This window comes from Euprymna scolopes, chromosome 27, assembly GCF_053919585.1.
Source record: "Euprymna scolopes isolate OS-2025 chromosome 27, ASM5391958v1, whole genome shotgun sequence".
NCBI classification, from domain to species: Eukaryota; Metazoa; Mollusca; class Cephalopoda; order Sepiida; family Sepiolidae; genus Euprymna; species Euprymna scolopes.
In genome coordinates this window covers 34,356,064-34,376,963 of record NC_136508.1, presented here as the reverse complement: position 1 = coordinate 34,376,963, position 20,900 = coordinate 34,356,064, and the positions used below count along the sequence as shown (strand labels likewise).

The window sequence follows — 20,900 nt, the reverse complement described above, 5'->3', positions numbered from 1 at the left end:
ACAGATACGACCGTGGAACAACGACAAAAAACTAAAGGGGTCATCCTGCTTGTGATTGTGTCCCTCACATGCAAATGGCGATGTGACAACGGTTGCATCCGGGCAGCAGATGCTCACATGTGACGCACTTTTGTATAACACACCGACCACCAAACATCTTTTTTGTTGTTTGTTTTGTTATCATCTTCGGTGGTTGGTCGCCATTTCGGAGGGAGTTTTATTATTTATTTTATTTTTTTTTAAACCGTTCTTTATTACATATCTATTTTACTTTTTGTAAACCTTAAGTTGCACATACATGCATATAGATAAAATCACACAAACACATTCGTAACGATCGTGTATATATATGTATGTATATATACCTTCAAACTTGTATATGTTTGTGACGATTATGCGCACATATATATGTGTTTGTTTTATGTGATTTATATATAATAGATACTTTCGCAGTTCAGATTGACGTTATCTGACACTTGCGTACGCTTGCTTTATATTATATATACATATATATATATATATATATATAACAATCAAGCAAACTTCAAAATTAGAACAACCGAATTAAGACAGCAGATCTTGGATAAATAAAGGCCTCGATATAATTAAATAGAGCTATCTATCTATCTATCTATCTATCCGTACTTATATCTTAAGACGTTTCCACGCACTTGCTTTATATATGTGTATATATAAGTGAACTTTTATATATAAATACATTTCTTATATATATCGACATTTAGTCTTATTTCTATATATTTTATAGTACCTATTGAATAGTGTCTTACAAGTTGTAAGAGAGAATAAGAGAATAAGCGCGTTGACCTCCTCTCTCTCTCTCTCTCTCTTCTCCCCCCCTCCTTCTCTCTTATAGTCTTTGCTATTGTTTGGCACATTTTAAAAATAAATGTCTCCGGAGCTTTGTTTTAGAAAGAAAACTTTACTAAAATCGAATAAATATATTTTAGATTAAGTTAGAACTTTATTTTTATTTAATTCATATATACTTTTATTTAATACTTATACTTTTAAATAGCTTCATTTTTAACTGCAACCCCCGTTTCTTGATTTTTTTTTAATTCTCAAATAGGTAATTTTACAAAATTATACAAAAAAACAAACAAACAAAAACTAATAATAACCTAATAAGAAAACATATATCTTCGTTTTATTATTAATATTATTTGGATTTCTTTCTGTCTTTTTACAAAAGAAAGGAATCTTTGTGCTTTTTTTTTTTATATATATATATATATTTATTTTATTCAGAAATCGGTCATAATTTTATATTTCTTCCAAACGAAAATATTTAATTTTGAATTTATTTTAACAAATAATCCAAATTGGATTGTTATTTTATTAATTTTTTTTTTTGTATTTTTACATTTATAATATTCTTAAAATTTTAATTTAACTTCTAAATAAGGTGCCAAAGAATTAAATTTATAATTATTTGAATATTTACAGTTTTTTTTTTTTTTAAGTTAATTTACTTACATATATATATACACACATATGCACGTTAGAATTATTTTATCTTAGTCCGATATTTAAATAATTAATATTTACTTTTTTGGTTTATGAAATAGGTTTTAAAACATCCTTTTCATTTCGTAACGTTTTTATTTTCTAAAACCCATCCATTCTGTATTCGCGTCTACATCCAACAAAAGAATCGGAAATTTTAATCTGTTGAACAGACTAAAAACAACCAAAATAGTTTTTTTTTTCTTTTCCTTTTTTAGCCTGTAGAAATTATATATATATATATATATATATATATCAAAAAGAAAAGCATTTATTATTATTACGAATATATACAAAAATCTTTAAAATCTTTATTTTTTTTACATCAATTTCCGACCCCCCCCCCTCCTAAAAAAAAAAAAAAAATCTATATTATTTATCGAGACAAAACAAAACGGTCTGTCTCACTATATAGCTACCCCTAAAAAGTAATGTCAGGTCGCGGCTCTTGGAACAAACGAGCAAACCCTGGGGTCTTTGACTTCGAGGAAAGAAAAAAACGCTACAAATACAAGGGATCCCAGTTGTACGTGAATAAATCGGTGCATTTCCCCGGACCGGGCCCAGTTTCATCTTCATCTCCAATTGCCTCCTCTATCCCTCAGTCGACCACCATCTCTTCATCTCCTTCCTCTTCCTGTTCCCCAGCCGCTGCTGCTGCTGCCATGGTAGCAGCCTCCTCCTCCTCTATTGTTCATCCTCCTCCTACTACGACTACATTTTCATCTTCATCTCGCACATCAGCATCTCTGTCGTCTCCTTACTCCTTGTCGTCGTCTACGCCAGCCCAGCCTTCAGCCTCCCCAGCTGTTTTTCCAACGACGTCGTCTTCGAATTTCGGCCGGGCCGCGATGTCCTCGTCCTCAACAACCTCTTCTATGCCCACCAACAACAACACGAACAATAACTGCGCCGGCGGCCAGATGTTTCACCACCATCCCCTCCACCATCACCATCCCCACCATCCTCATCACCACCACCATGGCCATCACCTATCCACCGGTGCGGTGGCGACTAATGCATCCCAAGCACCAGTCGGCCCGACTGGTCTACTACGTATGGACAACAGCGGCGGAAACGCTGCATCGAACGCCAACTGTCGCCGCCTACCGTCGTCCAACAGCGGAATGGCCCCCTCTGCGAGCACCCTGCTAACCAGCGGGGTGGCCAATTTGGGACTTACCAACAAGGGGCTCACCAACAACGCCAACATGATGATGATGCCGTCAGGTGGTGGTGCTACTGCTACCAACCCTAATCCATCCGCGGCCGTTTCGTTCCACCATCATATGTCTGGCATGAGAACCGATGTATTGGCTTCCCGAATGCACAATCTGTCTGCAGCTCCATCATCTCCAGTTTCCATGACAGCAGCTGGTGGGGGCTTTGTTAGCAATACCATTTCACCCCTCTCTACAGCGGGCTACGGAGGCAACAATGCTACTAATATGACAGGTAGTGGCATGGCTAATAATAATAATAACAACACCAACAACAACACTAATAATACTAACTTTACCAATAACAGTAATTATATGGTTGCCTCTGGAAATGCCAACTCTGTTAGCAGTGGACATAATACGGTAATGACGACGGCCAGTAGTGGCACCGTCATGTCGGCTACCAATATTAATGAGACGAAGAACAATTCCAAAATGCAGCCTCCTCATCAGAGGAGGAGCAGTAGTGCTGCGACGGATCGAATCTATGAGTTTGAATCGAGTCCGCCAACAAGTGAACCAAATGAATCTCCCATCCTTACGGACAGCCTTGGTAAGTTGTTGCATTAGCTAATGTTGGGGGGTGGGGGCAATAAACGACAATGAAAATAATTTGATTTTCTTTGTAGATTTTATATTATATGTTTTTCTTATATGTTTGTTTTTGTGATATATTTATATCTATAAAAACTATATATATAAATATATATATATATGTGTGTGTGTGTGTGTGTGCATGTCATGTGTACCTTTATGCATAGTTGTATATATATATGCAATATGCATATATATTGTGTATGTATATATTTGTATCTATGTGTGCATATCTATTTTTCTCTCTCCTCTCCCCTTCCCTCTCTCTCTCTATATATATATATATATATAGATATAGATAGATGTGTGTGTGTGTATATCTATATATGTGTGCATAAATGTAACTATGTATAATGAACCAAGTGCAAGAAAGATTCAAACAATTGCACTTAAAGGGACGGTCAGAATTTTAAAAAGATCTCTCTGTTGGAATATATGAGATAGAGTGAATGCTTGGTATCCGGTAGGCTGCTCCATTCCCAGCTGGAACAAACTAAAAAAAAATTTTTTTTAATATGTGTGCATATGTACGTATACATGTGTGGGTGTGTGTGTATGTATATATATATATATATATATATATATATATATATGTGTGTGTGTTTGTGTGTGTATATGTGTTCATATGTCTTTGAGTTCATGTATATATACATGTGTGTGTGTATGATAAAAAATCAGATCGATTATTATGAGAATCAACTTCCAAATCAAAATGAAGCTCAATGTGTGTGTGTGTATATATATATATGTGTGTGTGTGTGTATATATATATATATATGTGTGTGTATATGTGTTCATATATATTTTTATATATACATGTGTGTGTGTATGATATAAAAAAAATCAGATTGATTCTTATGAGAATCAACTTCCAAATCAAAATGAAGCTAAATATTTCTCCAGAAACATGTGTAAGCTTTTTTGGCCCCGAAATTCACATTAAATCACACTGATGTAACAGGTTCGTCATTTTATGTACCTTTTATATATAGACATATGCATGTATTTCTGTATGTATATTTGCAGATATTTATCTTATATATATTTTTCAGTCTGTAGTTATTAATAACTAAGATCTCATCAGGCAAAAAAAAACGTTGGTCTTTATTTTTAGGTATTTGTATAGATATTTATGTTTTATATAGACAGGGCCAGAAATATGAAAGTTTTTTAAGAAATTCTGGAGATGTTTTGAAAATTGTTTCCTTTGTTCTGTGTGAGAATTTTATTCTCACATAGTTTATAACTCTGGCAGAGACACAACTATGAAAAGCGCACTTACCTGGTTGATTAAAACCAGTTGACTCCTTCTCGTTTTCGAAATTATGTTGCATCATTTTGCTGCTCATCCGAGCCTGTTAGTTTATACTTCATAAGAAGTGGTAAGTAAAAATATCTTCTGTGAAGATTTTCAATAGTTCTTGGTTCCATTTAATCAACATTCTAATCGAAAAAAGCAAAATAATTCTGACGAAGAGGTAAGTCTAAAATCAACATTCTTTACTGATTAGAAAGGCAATATTACATCAAGAAAGGAACTCCTACCTTAGTAGGTTAAATTGTCTTAAAGGTACCATGACAATTGGGCGTCAAAAGGACCATGAAATTAACAAGAGATAGAAATGAGTCCGTCATGCATGAAAGATTCGCTCAGACTCAAGATTTTCAGTTTAAACTTGCTCGTGCGGGTTTAAATTCAAATCAATGAATGAGAAAGGCTGTAATTAAAACAATGCATTAATTCAATCAACCAATGAAATGATGCGATTCAAATCATGTAATTTTCCCATCTGCAATGTCATTAAAATAAGTGCGACTCCTGTTATTTTCAGTAACTCATACTTCAAAATCAGTCAATATTTGCTTCGAATATATAAGACTATCTGCTAAAGAATTGTCATCTTATTTGATGGAAGTGTATTGATACGTCGGCAAATTGTGATGCTGCAAATGAACTGTTGCTTTCTGTCGTCCAAACTTTGTTTCTTTTTACGTTTAGATTACCTGCTTGAATCCAAAACTATTGCGAGCTTCCCTTTTTTTCAGTTGGTCTAAGATTTATTACTTAGCGAAAACAGGGATGCCCGGCATTGTCCAGCTTATGGATAAGAAGAGAAAGAGTTTTTAAAATGTCGAATTGAAACAAAAAACAAAATGGTGGTCTCATTAGAGTCAAAGTCGAACCTCAGTAATCGCTCAGATATTGAAAATTAAACAAAGCAATGCATCCAATAAATTTCTACAAATCGTGTGAAAACATAATGTTCTATCAGTATTTTGTTTAATTTTTGATGTTTGGGCAATTATTGAGGCTTGACTCTGACTCTAATGAGACAAGACTGCCATTTTTGTTTTTCATTCCAACTCGATAGGCTTTTACACTTTTTTTTTTTTTTTTTTTTTAAGGGAAAAGCACTTTAAAATAAGTTAAAACACAAAAATGCATGTCCACATAGGTAAAAGAGTAACTTAGCTTGCCTCTGGTAACATTTATCTATTGTATATTTTTTCATTTTTTTGTTTTGTTAGATATTCTGAAAAATCACTGGATTTTCAAGTTAAATTCAATTTTTACAGTATTTTTTGTTTATTAAATTGTTAAGTAAAAGTACAGAAAAGCTAAAAAAAAATCCTATCCCTCCCTATGTTAAGAATGGCTTTCTAAATAATAATGTTATTATTTCAGCACGGTCCGTAAAGTATCTTTCTTTTCAAACTTTTCTTTACCTTTCGCTGTGACTGCCCGCTTATTTCTCTTTCTTTCTGATTGGTTCCCTCCTCTCTCTCCTGGTGCAATATATTAAAAAAGTTGACTGGCCGTTTGATCTAGTTTCAGTGTTATTTTTTTAAACAACTACCAGTAACAACGAAAAATGTGTCATTTCCCCCCCCTCTTCCCCATGCACTAATTTGGTCTGTGATGACCCCCATAGCAATGAATATTATAAGATAGTTTTACCATAATCAGGTCTGACTCTCTTGGCCTTTTGGCTAAGAGAAAATTGTTAATGTCTGTTCTTACACTATATTTCATTTTTTTCTGTTTTTAGTAAAATCTTTCTAGACTGAGGCAATTTTTATTTTTGTCTCAATCCAAAGTGACCCATTTTTGAAGAACTGTCCACATTAAGAGACAAGTAAATAGGAATAATCATGTTGAATCTGATTATGTAAGGTTTGTAATTGTATCTCATGTAGTTTCTGACTTTTAGCTGAAAACACCCACTCGCCAAATTTCGACTGCAATAGGCTTACTAATAATAGCATTTGAATTTCCTTATTTATTTCCCTCCCCACAAGGGCAGAGTTGGACACCAGATCAGTTTTAATATAAAGAAAATTCAACCTCCCAAAAAAAGAGGTACTCTGAATTAGGACAAAAATTTAATTTGCCTCAGTCTAGAAGGATTTCTTTTGATTGCAAACAGAAAAATAAAATGTAGTCTCAGAACAGATACTACATTTTGTTCCTAGTCAAAAGGCCTTTCAATGTCAACTATATATTAAACCTATAGCCCGGCATAAATTAGTTGCTAGTTGAACGTATTGCAGACAATTGTAACACCATTTTATAACCTTATATTAAGGATTAAGGAAGAATGATCCCTGCTAATATTATTGATCATCCATTCTATGATAAAAAAAAAAAACCCCAAAAAACAATGTGTATATATTTGTATGTAAATAAATATAAATCCATCTGTCACAAAAAAAGAAAGTGAATAAAAAAAAAATGCTAGCTGGAACCATTTCAGTTGAGTAGAAGGGAGAAAATTTAAGTCCGACATCCCCTCCCCTCGTCTTCTGAAATGAAATCCATTACTCTATTTCCATAATGAAACGTTTTATAGATTTTTTCTTCTTTTTTTAATCTTTTCTTTTTCTTTACGTTTTCAAACGTTTTTTTCTTTTATTTTTTTTTTACTTTTACAGGTTGAGATATTATTTTATATGAACTTGAATTATTAGTTTGAACACTGATGAAGCATAAAATTTTTTTTGGGGTGGGGGTGAGAATATACTTGTTGAATATATTACTTTTTTTGACAATCAGCTTTTTGTTTCATCATCATCATCATCATCATCAGTTTATTTATCTCCCTCCCACTGCGGGATGATGTGACACAAGGGTCGGAAAATGAGATTGAAGAGCCAGCGCTTGAAAGAGTACTCTGGCCTGCAAAAATGCCTGGGCAGCTACATCAGACGCCTCAGGCGATTTGCAGTAAACTAACCCCTTCTCAAAGGGGAAAAGACAAAGCCTGGGAGGGTAGATATTCTAAAACTGCATAGGATCAAAGCCATACCTCAGCTAACAGGGAAAAATTAATCTCAACTATGACCTATAGGCTTTGATTCCGAACGCTCGTTTTACATGCTGGCATGCGTTGGAATGGTACTTGTATATTCAAAAAAATCTACGTTATCTTATTTAGTATATATATTTTTGAACAGTTAAGAATAGTACAAAATATGCACATATAAATAATTCAACTATGGATTAAATAGTAGGGCAGACTAGACTCTTAAGCCTTGGTTGTGCAAATAGTCTATGAGAAGGAACACTTTGAAATATTTCACCTTTGTTTATCCTGGTATTTTTTGCAGTAATTGACTTCACACTGCACAAGCAATGTTGGTTTAGAAAAAGTGCAGTTGTGAGGTTTCACACTTTTTGTTTCATTGTGGACTCTCCATGCAGGCACATACAGTGGATATCCATTGTCTTTTAATATAGGTCAAACCAGTAAAACCTAGTGTGGTACTAGCCCTGGTCCAGCTATGCCGGATTCCTCCAAAGATGGAAAGTTTACAGGGAAAATGAAATTCACAAGTGGTCTCCACCTGCATGTATGTCCCGGTCATGGAAAGATGGTATACCGCATCTAGAATTCCCAAATGGTCACTGATCTGCTGCTAAGCAAACTCCATCAGGACTCTACAGACAAACTTATCTCTTTAGTTGACCTTTGACAACTAAAGATTTCTGTTTACTAGCCAAATAGAAAAGTTACTAGCCAAACCCACATGATTTTTAGAATATGACATCTTCGTTCTGTGATGAGTCTGTGTTTTTTTTTAATAAGTGTAATTCTAAATATACAACAAATTTTATGTTGATACTTGAAGGTATAAACGTTCGACTTTACTAAAATGTTTTTAGACAGCTTTTATTTAAAAAAAAAAAGTATATTGTTTTGTTAAACCTTTTATTGTTTAAATAATTCGACTTTGCTCGTTTTATTAAAAAAAGTTGAAAAGATGTTTTTCACGCAATAATGAGCTTTCAGTGAAAGAAATACAATCGCCAAAAGATAAGCGTTTCATTATTTCTAGTGGTCACTTTGAAAAATCACTCGCAAATGTGACTGTTTCACTCACAATGTAGAACCCTGTTCATGGCACTTTGGTGATCTAATGAGAATGTGTGTAGCAATGTGATTATGTCATATTGATCGTCGTGCAGTTAATCTCTTTTCATACCTTCATTGTTTTTCAGCAAATGAAATATGATTGTTTAGGAACAAAAATGTGTTTTTAAAGTGCATCTAATGGAGACATTAGAGGTTTTAGCAAGTGTGAAAACCTCCTTTACTTACCACATATGACCCAGTTTCATTATGACCCCAGAATGGTAGTACCTGTCAGGCCCTCATCTATCGGTTAAATAAAAACTTTCAATTATACACTATATGTTTACAAACTATACACTTTTTTCTTTTTTCTTACAGGAAAGTTAAAACTTATCTAGGTCTTAAGGCCTCTCAAGGATAAGGGTTAATGAGTGTAAGGTAGTCGGTGAGACAACAGCATAGTGAATGGTAGTGGTGGAAATTGGGTAGAATGTGATTATCTAAGGGGATGTCTCAACAAAAATATGTTGTAGTTAGCTGGAAAGCAGCCATGCAATACAGAGTTCCACAAGTGGGCAGTTCTAGGAAAGACGCTTTGTTTATGGAATTTGTGTTTAGATTTAGGCACAGATAGAGAGTGGAGAAATTGTTGATAATGGTTGTAGCTAGACGAGAGGTTTTTTTGTGAAAGTTTTGCAGGGGGGCATAGATTGAAGTTTAGTCACGTAAAAAACAGATTATTTGTATTATTTTGATAATTTGGATTACCGTTCTCATTTTTAGTGTTATTTTCACAATATTTCGGTCAATGCGCCTTCTGACTTTTTTTAGGTGTATCATGTTGAACTCTGGAATCTGCACCGAATTTTGAACAGCACTTTTTATTTAATCCATGAGGGTAGCATACTCTTGTTCTGTTGTCAGCCATGACTGGATAGAAGTCCTAAGTAATTCACAATTGTATTTTGAGTGTCACTCTCACTGAGGAATGAACCTTCAATCCCCATGCGCAAGGACCTATGGCATAGTGGATAGAATACTTGGTAAAATTCTTCTTGCACCATCCCAGCTTTGTTGGTGATATTGTCCTGTGAATTAAGTCTGTTGGTGGATGGTAAAGAGTGTGCCCAGACTATCACAGTCTACTGATAAGAAGTACTTCCTCAAGTCTAGGAACTTACATTGTATATCGATAGGGACGTTGTCAGATAAGAATCCTGAAAAGGTGCCAAAGACTAATGATCAATGACTTCCAGTTTTTTCGAATGTGAGCTACTCGCAGAAGCCAGGTTTTGCACCTGAAGAGAATATCATATGAACAAGGGCTTATTAGATGCGGCGTTTGGTCGTTCAAATGAATTTGCTTTGATTGAAACTGATTGGGGTTATTTAGTGCTGCCTTCTATTCACGCACGAGGGACATTGTAGCCTCCCAAGTTGAGAAATTCATCACTCCTCTCCGCATTGGATATTCACATCCCTGTAACATAGAACAGTTTGAAATTAAGAGTGGCAGATCATAAGTTACCTAGAAAATACATGCAATATCAATAGGTATAAGGCCTCTGTGGAGATGATCTGGTCATGAGCAACTTTAAGGAAAATTTATATTTTAGTAAATACAAGGTGTTTAGAATAAATTTAATACCTTCTGGAAATGGCATATCTGGCCCAATATCTGATTTGCTATCAATATTCAGAGTGGATCTCGTGGAGAATTTTTTGCCAAATAAAAGCTCATTTAAGGAAGTCATCTTGAATGTTACCCCATGATCTTCAGATTGAGCTTGGAGCACATGACCTTCGTTGTATCCTTTGAGAGACATTTGAATGTCAATCTGATCCTGGCAATGAGCTCATCTTTGATGTTAAAAGCAGTGCAGTTGGTCTTTCTCAACTACGTATTGTCCATAATAATGGGGCTGCAATCCAGCAAGTGGAAGATGGAGGAGCAGATGTTGGGACTGGTGAAGTCGTGGAAGTCTTCAGCAGAAGATTAGTCACCTGTTGTCTACACATTGTGCAAGTAGTCCTGACAGAAATTCTTTTCTGAGAAAAAAATGCATTCCCCGCTCAACTGGATGTTTGTACTTTGTTGTGGAGTTTCTTAGCGGTTCTTTTGGGTATTCACGGTGAGTAGTTGGTCCTTGCAACTCTTGTATGAGGGGTATCAAAGACCCTTGCTCAGCTCTTTCAACATAGATGGGCATTGTGTTGTATTGTCTGTTCTCTCTGTAACGATTTATCTGTTTATTGCTGTCACGAATATATAATCATGTTTATTGCACTTCTATGGAGATGAATGCTGCTAATAAATATATACACTCTGGCTTGTTCTAGACGTTTTGACAATCAAACACGGAGAAATTTTATGACAAAACTGTTTTTATTTAATTATTATTTTGCCTGTCAATGGTCATCAGACATGCTGATCAAGGGTGGTGAAAGGTGAGTTTGGGGTTGACAAACTAACGACATAACGATCGTGCATCTCTCCTACCTCTCTTTCTCTCTCTCTGTTTGTGTTTGTCGGACCTCCTGCTTTAATGGCTATTTCTTTCTTTGTTCCGTCAGAGGTCAATATTTGTGTACAAGTCTGACTGGGTATTTTCTTTGTTCTCTGCTAACCTGAAATTTGTGTGTGTGCATGATCTCCAAATTCCTTTATCCAACAATTGGTGACTATCTTACTAAGGTCCGCATTATCAGTATTTTGTAGCACTATTCTTTAAAAACTTCTTGATGAATTTCATTGTGCAGACACAGAGCACCTACTCTTGATCCTTCCTGCTAGCCACTGATTCCACATCATCAATGCCATTCTCCAGCTCACATCTCACAGCATTCAAAGTACTCAAGGAGCACCGAGATGCAACTTAGATGTTCAAATTTTTTAATCTGGTCTGAATCATCCTTGTCCAGATCATCCTTTTCCAATACGCAAAGCTTTTTTCCCCAAAAGTGCTCGGCTATGGACGCAATAATATAAAACTGATTCTCAGCTGACTATATCATGGTCATTTTCAAGTTCAGTGTAAACAAATTCTTGTTTGTTGAGCTGACCTCTTAAATATTGAATTTCTAACCAATTTCCACCATCACCAATCATCAGGGTTGTTTCACCTGACACTCATTAACCGTTATCCTTGAATAGAGTCTAGGTCTTGATAAACAGTGACTCTACAGTAAAAAAAAAAAAAAAAAAAAAATCTGGTGTTTTCTTATTGTCGATGATATCCAACTCTGAACCCCATCAATATTACACAAATATTCATTACACTCTCTAATGCTATTAAATACTTGAAATGTTCTCAAATGAAAGATAATAGAAAATTATCAAATTTATCCTGAACATCCTCTTTAATATAATGTATAATACAGAGTGTCCATAAAATCCGTGTGCACATTAAAATATTTATAACTTTCGTATTGTTTAAATTTTTCCAACTACTCTTCTCATCTTGAGTTTTATTTTTACAATGTTTCGGTTGATGTAACCTCCGACCTTCTTCAGATGTATCCTGTCGAGCTTAGGAATTTGGACTGAATTTTAAAACAGAACCTTTTATTTATTTCATGGGGGTAACACGCTCAGAAGAAGGTCAGAGGTTATATGGACTGAAATGTTGTGAAAATGACACTCAAGATGAGAACAGTAGTCCGATCAATCCAAATAATACAAATAACCACCCCTCATCTCAAAAATTCAGAAACGTATTTATAAATTTATTTGTGTTTGCAATAAAAATAACTTGTAAAAAGAATTCGATTTTAGAACAATTCATTTTAATATTGTACGCAGACTTTATGGATACCCTGTATTTGTGCGTATGTGATCACTCCAGTAAACTGTAAAACTTGAGTAGATTTGGTATATTTCTCGCTAAACTTGTATTTCATCATATACTATAGAGGATTAAATGTGATTTAAGAGCTAGGTTGCAGTATGCAACGTCATGATAAATCGTTAATTCATATGTATTAAATTATAATCATAGGAATTTTGTTCATATTTTTTTATTACTCTTTTCTTTTTACTCTTCTTCAACCCTAAACAAGGCATATTGCCACTTGGAACATAAGGGGCTACTATTTGGGATTGCCTCTAACAATGGACTGTGGGAATTGAGCAGCGAGATGTCTGTTCGCATTACAATTAAACTTCTACAGGATAGTACAGTCAGGGAAGCAGGAAACGGAGAAAATATTAAAGTCAAGCAGCTTGAGGGAACAAACTATCAGAGTAAAAAGCTTTCCGTTATCTAGGGACATCAACAATGAAGGGGTGGGATTTTGCTGCTTTTGGGTTAGTCTTCCTTTTTAATATACTGACATGATATAATTTGGAAAGATGTTCGACAAAGGAACCATTTCCATGTAATTTCAATGTGCTTTTCTTTTAGATCAAAAATAAAAATTCTTTCTTGGATACGACGTGAAAAACCTCCAATTTGAGACCCTCTGACAATATACAATCACTCATTAGTTACTACAGAATGGTAACACCTGCCAGGGCCTCATCTGTAAATAGAATCTCTTCTTGGATGGCATAAAATAGCATCCAGTGGTCTACACACAAATATTTGCCCTGTATATATTAGCTCATTACACTGAAATGTAGGGGAGGGTGCTACTTCTTTCCAAGTATTACTCTACTTTTTAGCCTCACCTTACAATGCTAAGTGTTGGAGCTCTCAAGTACTATGTTGTTTTTTTTTTTTTTTTTGTTTTTTTAGTATGACTTGACCAAGGATTGAACCCTTGTCTCGTGATCCATTAGTGAACATTGTAACCATTATTCCAAATGGACTGGTTATATTGTCACGGAAAGTAAATCTGAGTCAGATGACTAGTCCGATAGTTTTGTCTGCAAAACAATTTTTAATGGCCGGATTTCAATAGAACGTTAAAAGGATTTTTTTTTTTTTTTTTTCAGATTGATAATTTATATTAAATGAATCATCTGTGATTCTGTTGCATTCACTATTAGACTGTTTGTCTCCTCTTGAGAAATGTTTTTTATTATTCTTTCTCTACTCTCCTTTCTTTGGCATTTTCTACCTTTTAGAGCTGGCATCTACAGCCTGAGCAATACCATATCCCAAGGGGAGAATAGCTAGACAACGACAATGGGTTGTCACAAATGAATGTGGTGTTGTTTTTTTTTTATTTTTTTAGTTGCTTGTTTTTAATAAAAAGATTATACTTTCTTTGAATGTTGCCATAGCAGTATCTCATTGTTTAAAAAGAAATTAAAACAAAAAACGTTTTTCAAGGTATTATCTTATTCCGAGGAATATTAGTATTTTGCAGCAACCCTTTAGATCTTAGTCAAGTCAATCTCTTATAATAGATCTTTAGAAAATTAGGGGAAAAAAATACACTTGTAAATCTTTCTCTCCAATTTCTCAATTCAGTAATCCTAGTAAATACCTACTATTCACCAAAGTTTTCTCTTATAACTAGCATGAGTGCCCGGCATTGCCCGTAGGTGTGTGTTGAGCATAAAAAAATAAAGTGGTAGTAGGTAGGCAGGTCCATGAAGGAGGAAAAGAACATGAAAAATTTGACGTCTTTGCCGCTGCGCCCATCGCCAAAACGAAAGTGACAAAGGTTTAAATTAAGTTTAGTCAATCAAAAAGAGGGGGATTACTTTTGAAAATATCGTCGGAAAAAGGCAACCACCTCCTTGTAGAAAAGTGCCCAGTTGAGGGTGAAGGAATTAATGTTTTTAGCCAATTTTTCGATATTTGTCTTCAAAACGATACCGATCTCATGAAAATCCATCACCTCTGTCGAAAGTTTTAGGTAGACATATATACATACATTTAAACAGACAGGTGAGATTTATATTATAGATGGTAACATCTAATCCGAAACATGAATGTTACTATTGAATTTGGGTGCTTTTAATAGTGATGGGATGATTCAAGTATTTTTCCTGATTCTGTTCTAAATTCCTGATTCCAATACAATTACTAATTCTGATTCTTTAAAGTTTTTAAATATGTTTTTTTTTTTTGGGGGGGGGGTATAGTAAAAAAAAATTTAACATGCATATATTTTTCAAAATGTAAAAACACACTTGTGGGGATAATTTATAGATTTTAGTTTTACTAGTAGTTTAAAATCAATAAATATTTATTATTTCATTCTTGGTGACCATGACAACTTAAGTTTTAAACAAAAAAGAAACAATTAAAAACAACAAAAAGAATTGTTCTTAGCATCAGAAAATAGATATGCATCTTTATACTGTTCAGATTTAATCTTCCTCTGAGGTCATCAGATCTAATATTGTCTTTAAGACTCACATTACACATCCATCATACCATTCTTATATTATTTCTATCCATGCAACTAACACTGTTCAGATTTCACTTCCATACATCATCTGAAATATTTATGCTTTTTATATTTTTTTTTATGTCCTATCAATTATTTAGTGAAATTAAAAATCTAATAGTGTAAATTAAAAAAAAAAAATTTTGTTCAAAAAAGAAATGATCATAAAATTAGAAATTGCAGAGAAGTAATTCTGGAGCCAATCAAATTACACATACGTTTCTGCATTTTATCGAGAATCTTCAAATAAGACTGAGATTTACCAGCACGAATATGAAGACAGTACGCCATACATGGTTTGATAGTAGATTTGTAATATAGACAATAATTATGAAAGTGATAAAGTGTTTCGAGCAAGATAGAACCAATTTTACGAGAAGCAGAGAAATGGATTTAATATATCATCTCTAAGACAGATTTGAGTAGAAAGACTAGGAAGTTTGAGAGTCAAAATTTCATTTAATAAATTTTATAATAATTTTATATTTTATAGAGATCAAAAACAATACTTTAACAAAATTAGTCAAGAATTTGGTTCAATTAATAATTAATAACTTAATAATACAATAATGAATGTAATTGTCAAAATGCTATTTTAATAAAAAAAATAATGATTTGGTAAGCAAACAAAAAGGATAGTAAAAAAATATAAAATGTCTAAACGAAAATGAAATTAAAAAGACTCATGGGCAATGCTAAAAGCCTGGCATCTTTTGAAATGTTTTGAACGTTTTTATCATATTTTACTAATGGCTATTCTGTTGTGAATAAAATTTCCACTCAGTACGTTACTGTTGACTGACCTTTTATCCATTTCTCTTCCTGCCTCTTTATCAAGGATGTTATTCGATTGAATTTTTTCTCAGTCGTCTGCGGTCACATTTAAAAAAAGAAACATGAACCATTTTAATAAGATTACAGAAAATTCAAAGTTAACAAATGAGAATTAGTTACAAAAAACGAGTAAAATATAAAATAAAATGAATAATGCTGAGTATTGACACAAACCCTGCATTTTTAAGTTTAAATAATAATAATAATAATAATAATAATAGATTTTTAAAATAGATAAAATTAATTTCCAATTTCTGCAGAATTGCTTCTATTCACAATAGCCACAATATGCACGTATGAAAGTCAAACCACATGTCTGATGAAGGAAAATTTTCCGAAATATTAGTGTATGGATCTTCTATTTGATCTCAGAATCCTGAGGTGAAGAGGAACACAGATTAATTAATCGTGTTTTAATCTGACCACATTATACCACTCTATACAAGGATTACCATGACATCCAGATATCATAAATTCATATCCTTTCATTGTATCTACTCTTATTTCATCTATTTTCTTTATCTATGCCCTCTAAAAAGATGTAATTATTTTTTTAATATATTTTCTTTGTATGTGCTAAATAACAATATTATTTCGAATTAGATCTAATATTTGTCAATGAATTTTCCTCTGAGGAGATGAGTGTACATTGAAAATTCATGGGTTAAGGAAAAAAATCTGAACTTTATTCTTTATTCAAACAATAAATTTCTGTTCTAAAAATTATGTTTTTCTGAATGAAATTTAAACAAAAAAAAACATATATATATATATATATATATATATATATATTTGTATTAATAAAGGTGAATCTGCATAAACTCATGGCACCATATCTTAATTTGTTTCAGGTTGTGTCAATCCGTTACACCTCTGCGTTGTATTGTCTTAAATTTCCTTTAAAAACAAAGCATTTAAATTTGTGGGACCTGTGGAAATTCTGTAGTTAAATAAAGAAAATAAATTGTTTCAGAATTTTTTAAATTTGGATTCATAATTCGGATTATTTGGACTACTATTTCCATACAATTATGATTTACTTAAAATCTTGTCATGGCTGTCGGAACGAGAGCCAGCTAATCCCATAGATTGTTCAAAATTCTGATTCTTGAGTTCAACATAAAGATTCCTGGGTGCAACATGATTTTATTTTTTTAATATACAAGCAGTTGTGATGGGACGATTCCAATACAATTACCGATTCTTTTCTAAATTCATGATCCGATACAATTATTGATTCTGATACTTTTAAATTTCTAAATATTTATATTGTTGCTTTATCTGTGCCAAAATCAAAACATAGATTCCATGAACAAAGCCTCTTTCTTAGAACTGCACGCCTGTGGAACTCTCTGCCGCTTGCCTGTTTCCCTCCTGACTACAACCTGGATGTCTTCAAGTCCAACATAACAAATTCCTGATGAACTGTCCCCTTAAGTAAGACACTTTATTAAATCTCCAATACTAACTATTACTATGATACTATCTCATTGATTACTGTACATGCAATAACCCTTATCCCCGAGTGGCTTCCGGGCCTTGATAAGTGGTGACCTCCATGTAAAAAAAAAAAAAGTTATAAAGTTTTTTTTTTTTTTGTTTGTTTTTTTTTTTTAAGGGAGGGGGATACCAGTCCATGTAATATCTTCATATATTTTCACAGACGTAAAAAATACACTTGTGGTGGGGTGATCTGTAGATTTTAATTTTACTGGTATTTTAAAATCAATCAATATTTATCGATTTTATCATTAGTAACAGCAATGGAAAATTAAACAACAAGCAAAAATAACAATTAAAAGAATTGTTTTTAATATCGGAGAATATGCACCAATTTTTCTGATTCAGATATCACAAAAATATTTCAATTAATCATCCTAGCACCTAAGAGTTACCAGCAGTGGAAGGTTTTGTTTTAAACAAAATCAAATAAAAAAAAATTATGATTAAAAGAATTGTTTTTGGCATCGGAAAATAGGCACACATTTTTCCGATTCCCAATTCCAATTAATCATCCCAACACTAATGGTAACCCTCAAGAATATCAGAGGGAGGCTTAAAGGTGCTACACCTTGCCCAGGGGTAACTTGGAACTGTGCAAAGCAAGGGTGTTCATTTCCCTGACACTTGCTTATTAAAATACTTACAGCGCCTAGTATTCCCAAATGGTCACCCATCTGGGACTGACCAGGCTCATTGTTGCTTAACTTTGGTGATCTGATGAGAAATGATGATTATGCCATGTATCTGAGATAAATAGAAATTTAACAACATTTAAATATATAAAACATCATAGCAATAATGTATCCAATACAGAGTATTCAAGAAATTGTTTTTTATTTGATGGCATCAGAGAAATTCTCGTACATGACTGGAAGTCTTTCTGGTTAGTGCTTCAAATTGCCAGGAATTTTTCTGCCACTTTGAGGACAGTCTTAAAAAATGTTTAAAAATAAAAAAAAATTGAATTCAAGTGAAACAAAAAAATTCTGCCAAAATCAAAATGGTCTAAAATAATGGTGGCCTGCTCTTTGATAAGCACGGGCTATCAGTTTCTGATTTCAAAAACAGCCGCCGTTGCCCAAGTTGACACTTTCTATTTTAACTATCTTTTTATTATTTATGTATTTTTCCTGCAATCAATGTAAGAGACATTTCTGTTTTGGTGATCTTAATATATGTCACCACTTTCCCTCATTGAATATCTAGCCTCCATCATCGCAAAAGTACCTTGTTGTTTTGACCGTATTTCAGTGGTGTTATTATAGTTTGGTTTATCTAAGTTTTCGTTTGAGTTTGTTTTTGTTTTTTCTCGGGGATAGATTGGCCTTCTGGCTTTTCGAGTTCTATTGACATGGTCGTTTTATCTTCTCCTTGACTGATGGTTGCCTAACAATTCTGCTGAGTCCAGTATTCTCTACAATTTTACCTGTACATGAAAAGGAAAAAAAGAAACATCCTCACCACTTTTTCCATTCCAAACAAGGCATATTGCTATTTAGAACATAAGAGGCTACTATTTGGGATCTTATCTAACATCGGACTGTGGGGAGTTGAGCAGCAAGATGTCTGTTCACATTACATTCAAACTTCTGCAGGTTAGTGCAGTCATGGAAGCAGGAAACGGAGAGGGAATTCCTAAATCTGGTAGTTCAGCATCTAGGGACCTTAACAGTGAAGGGGGAGATTTTGCTGCTTGTTAGGTTAGTCGGGAGTATGTAAGTCGAGGGGGTACAAGTGTTAGGAGTTCATCAGACCACATTCCATTAAAGTACTTGTAAAACAGGCACTAGGATGCAACATTGTAGTGATAGGACAGAGGCCAGAACTTGGCTGATAGTACGTAACCTATTTAAGAAAATTAATATGAAAATTCTTGTCATATCTTGAAACAAGACTTGAAAGCTGATAGCCATTTCAGCTATTTGCATCATTAGTCATTTTGCCGAAAACACTTCCCAAGTATGAAATATTTATTTTTTAAACTTACATCCAACGCATGTTATTAGGAAAATTTTACAAATGCTTTCAAAGTTTACTAAACTATTTATGGTATATTAGCGGGACCTGTGGAAATTCCACGAGGGGCCTGTTCATTTGTAATATATTAATGTTGGCATTCTGTAGATGTTCAGTGTAAATGGAGACGTTCTGATATTCTTGTAGCTTTTTTGTTAAAACTGCAAAAGTATTTATCTAAGCTAACACGAATGCCTAGCAAAGCCCGGTCGTAAAGTACGCTTAAAGATGATATTTTAATTCTTGCAGATTTTGTATATATTATTATAGAGTTAATGTTCTATCGATTTTTATATATTATAAAGTTGCAATTTCAAAAATAAAAAAAAAATAGATCCATATGACTTGGGTGCATTAGCTTAAATAAAAACCAAAATAAAAACTTATGAAAAAAATGTATACATATATATATATATATATATATATATATATATATATATATATATATGTATATATAACTTGAGTTCCTTCAGCCATAATTGAATCTGAAACCAAAACTTATGAAGAAGTCTTGATAAAATTATTTATAAAAAATAAATAGATTACTGGAGTGCCATCAGTTATAATCAAAACCGAAACCCAAACTCATGAAGAATTCTTGGTAAAATTATTTATGACAGGAAATGGAAGTACATAACAATTAAACAACTTGGATGTAAGCGTGACACAAAATAACGCACATGCTATCGTATTAATATATAGACTAGCAGAAGTGCCTAACATTTCCTGGAGCAGAAGTTTTTCTATCACTCCCTTACCTGGTTTCACGTCCCTCTCCTCAACCCTTCTTTCTTCTCTGCCCAGCATTTTGATACGCACATACATTGTTATAGATTACTCAAGAAATGGCTAGGTATAAGGAAAATAACTCCTTGAAAAAAAACTTCTTTACTTCCTTTTAGTCAGTGCATCAAATGGCTAGGAAGCAAATATGATGAAATGTACACTTGTTTAGGGTCAGAGAATGAATACTTTCAAAATTTTAGATTATATTTTTACAAAGCAATGCCAATCAAGAAAATACTAACTTTGTGGGTGTTTGTTTTAGTTAAACATAGACACATACAACTGCCCTAGAAAAATAGGTTCTATGGAGTGCTTTTCATCTAGGACACTGGCTTTTCAAATCCTATTTTGTTCTGTCCTTGTGTTACATCTTTCTGTTGTGAAAGGGAGATAAACATTGACTCTGCAATCTTTATCAAAAGAATTTATTTCTTCTTTTTCATCAGCATCATCATCTGTTTATGGTCCATTTTAATTACAAGCATGTGTTGGATGGCATTAAGAAATTGACTCCTAAAGTAACCTTCCAACGCTAAAATTGATTGTTCTGGAAGAAAAACAATCACCAAAAGATATTTTTTCATTAGATCGGTGGACCTTGTTTGACACATTTCTGATGATCAGATTTACTGTGAATCTGCAGTAAGTTATACTCTTTGTTCTCCTACTACTATCACCACCCACCATATATTCACATATCCATTATTATACTGCAGAGGAT

The 20,900-nt window shown here is 33.4% G+C and overlaps 1 protein-coding gene across 2 annotated transcripts in view; it reads left to right on the top strand.

The window, feature by feature from the left end:
* Positions 1-1,848: 1,848 nt before the first annotated feature.
* LOC145248807 (uncharacterized) overlaps positions 1,849-20,900 on the top strand; it is a 179,988-nt gene continuing 160,936 nt past the window's right edge. Inside the window, exon 1 of one of the 2 annotated variants that reach the window (XM_080110459.1) lies at positions 1,849-3,300. In XM_080110459.1, coding sequence (XP_079966585.1) covers positions 1,959-3,300 — 1,342 coding nt within the window. In that variant the 5' untranslated portion in view covers positions 1,849-1,958. The remainder of the gene's footprint in view (positions 3,301-20,900) is intronic. The other variant, XM_080110458.1, reaches the window with a different exon arrangement.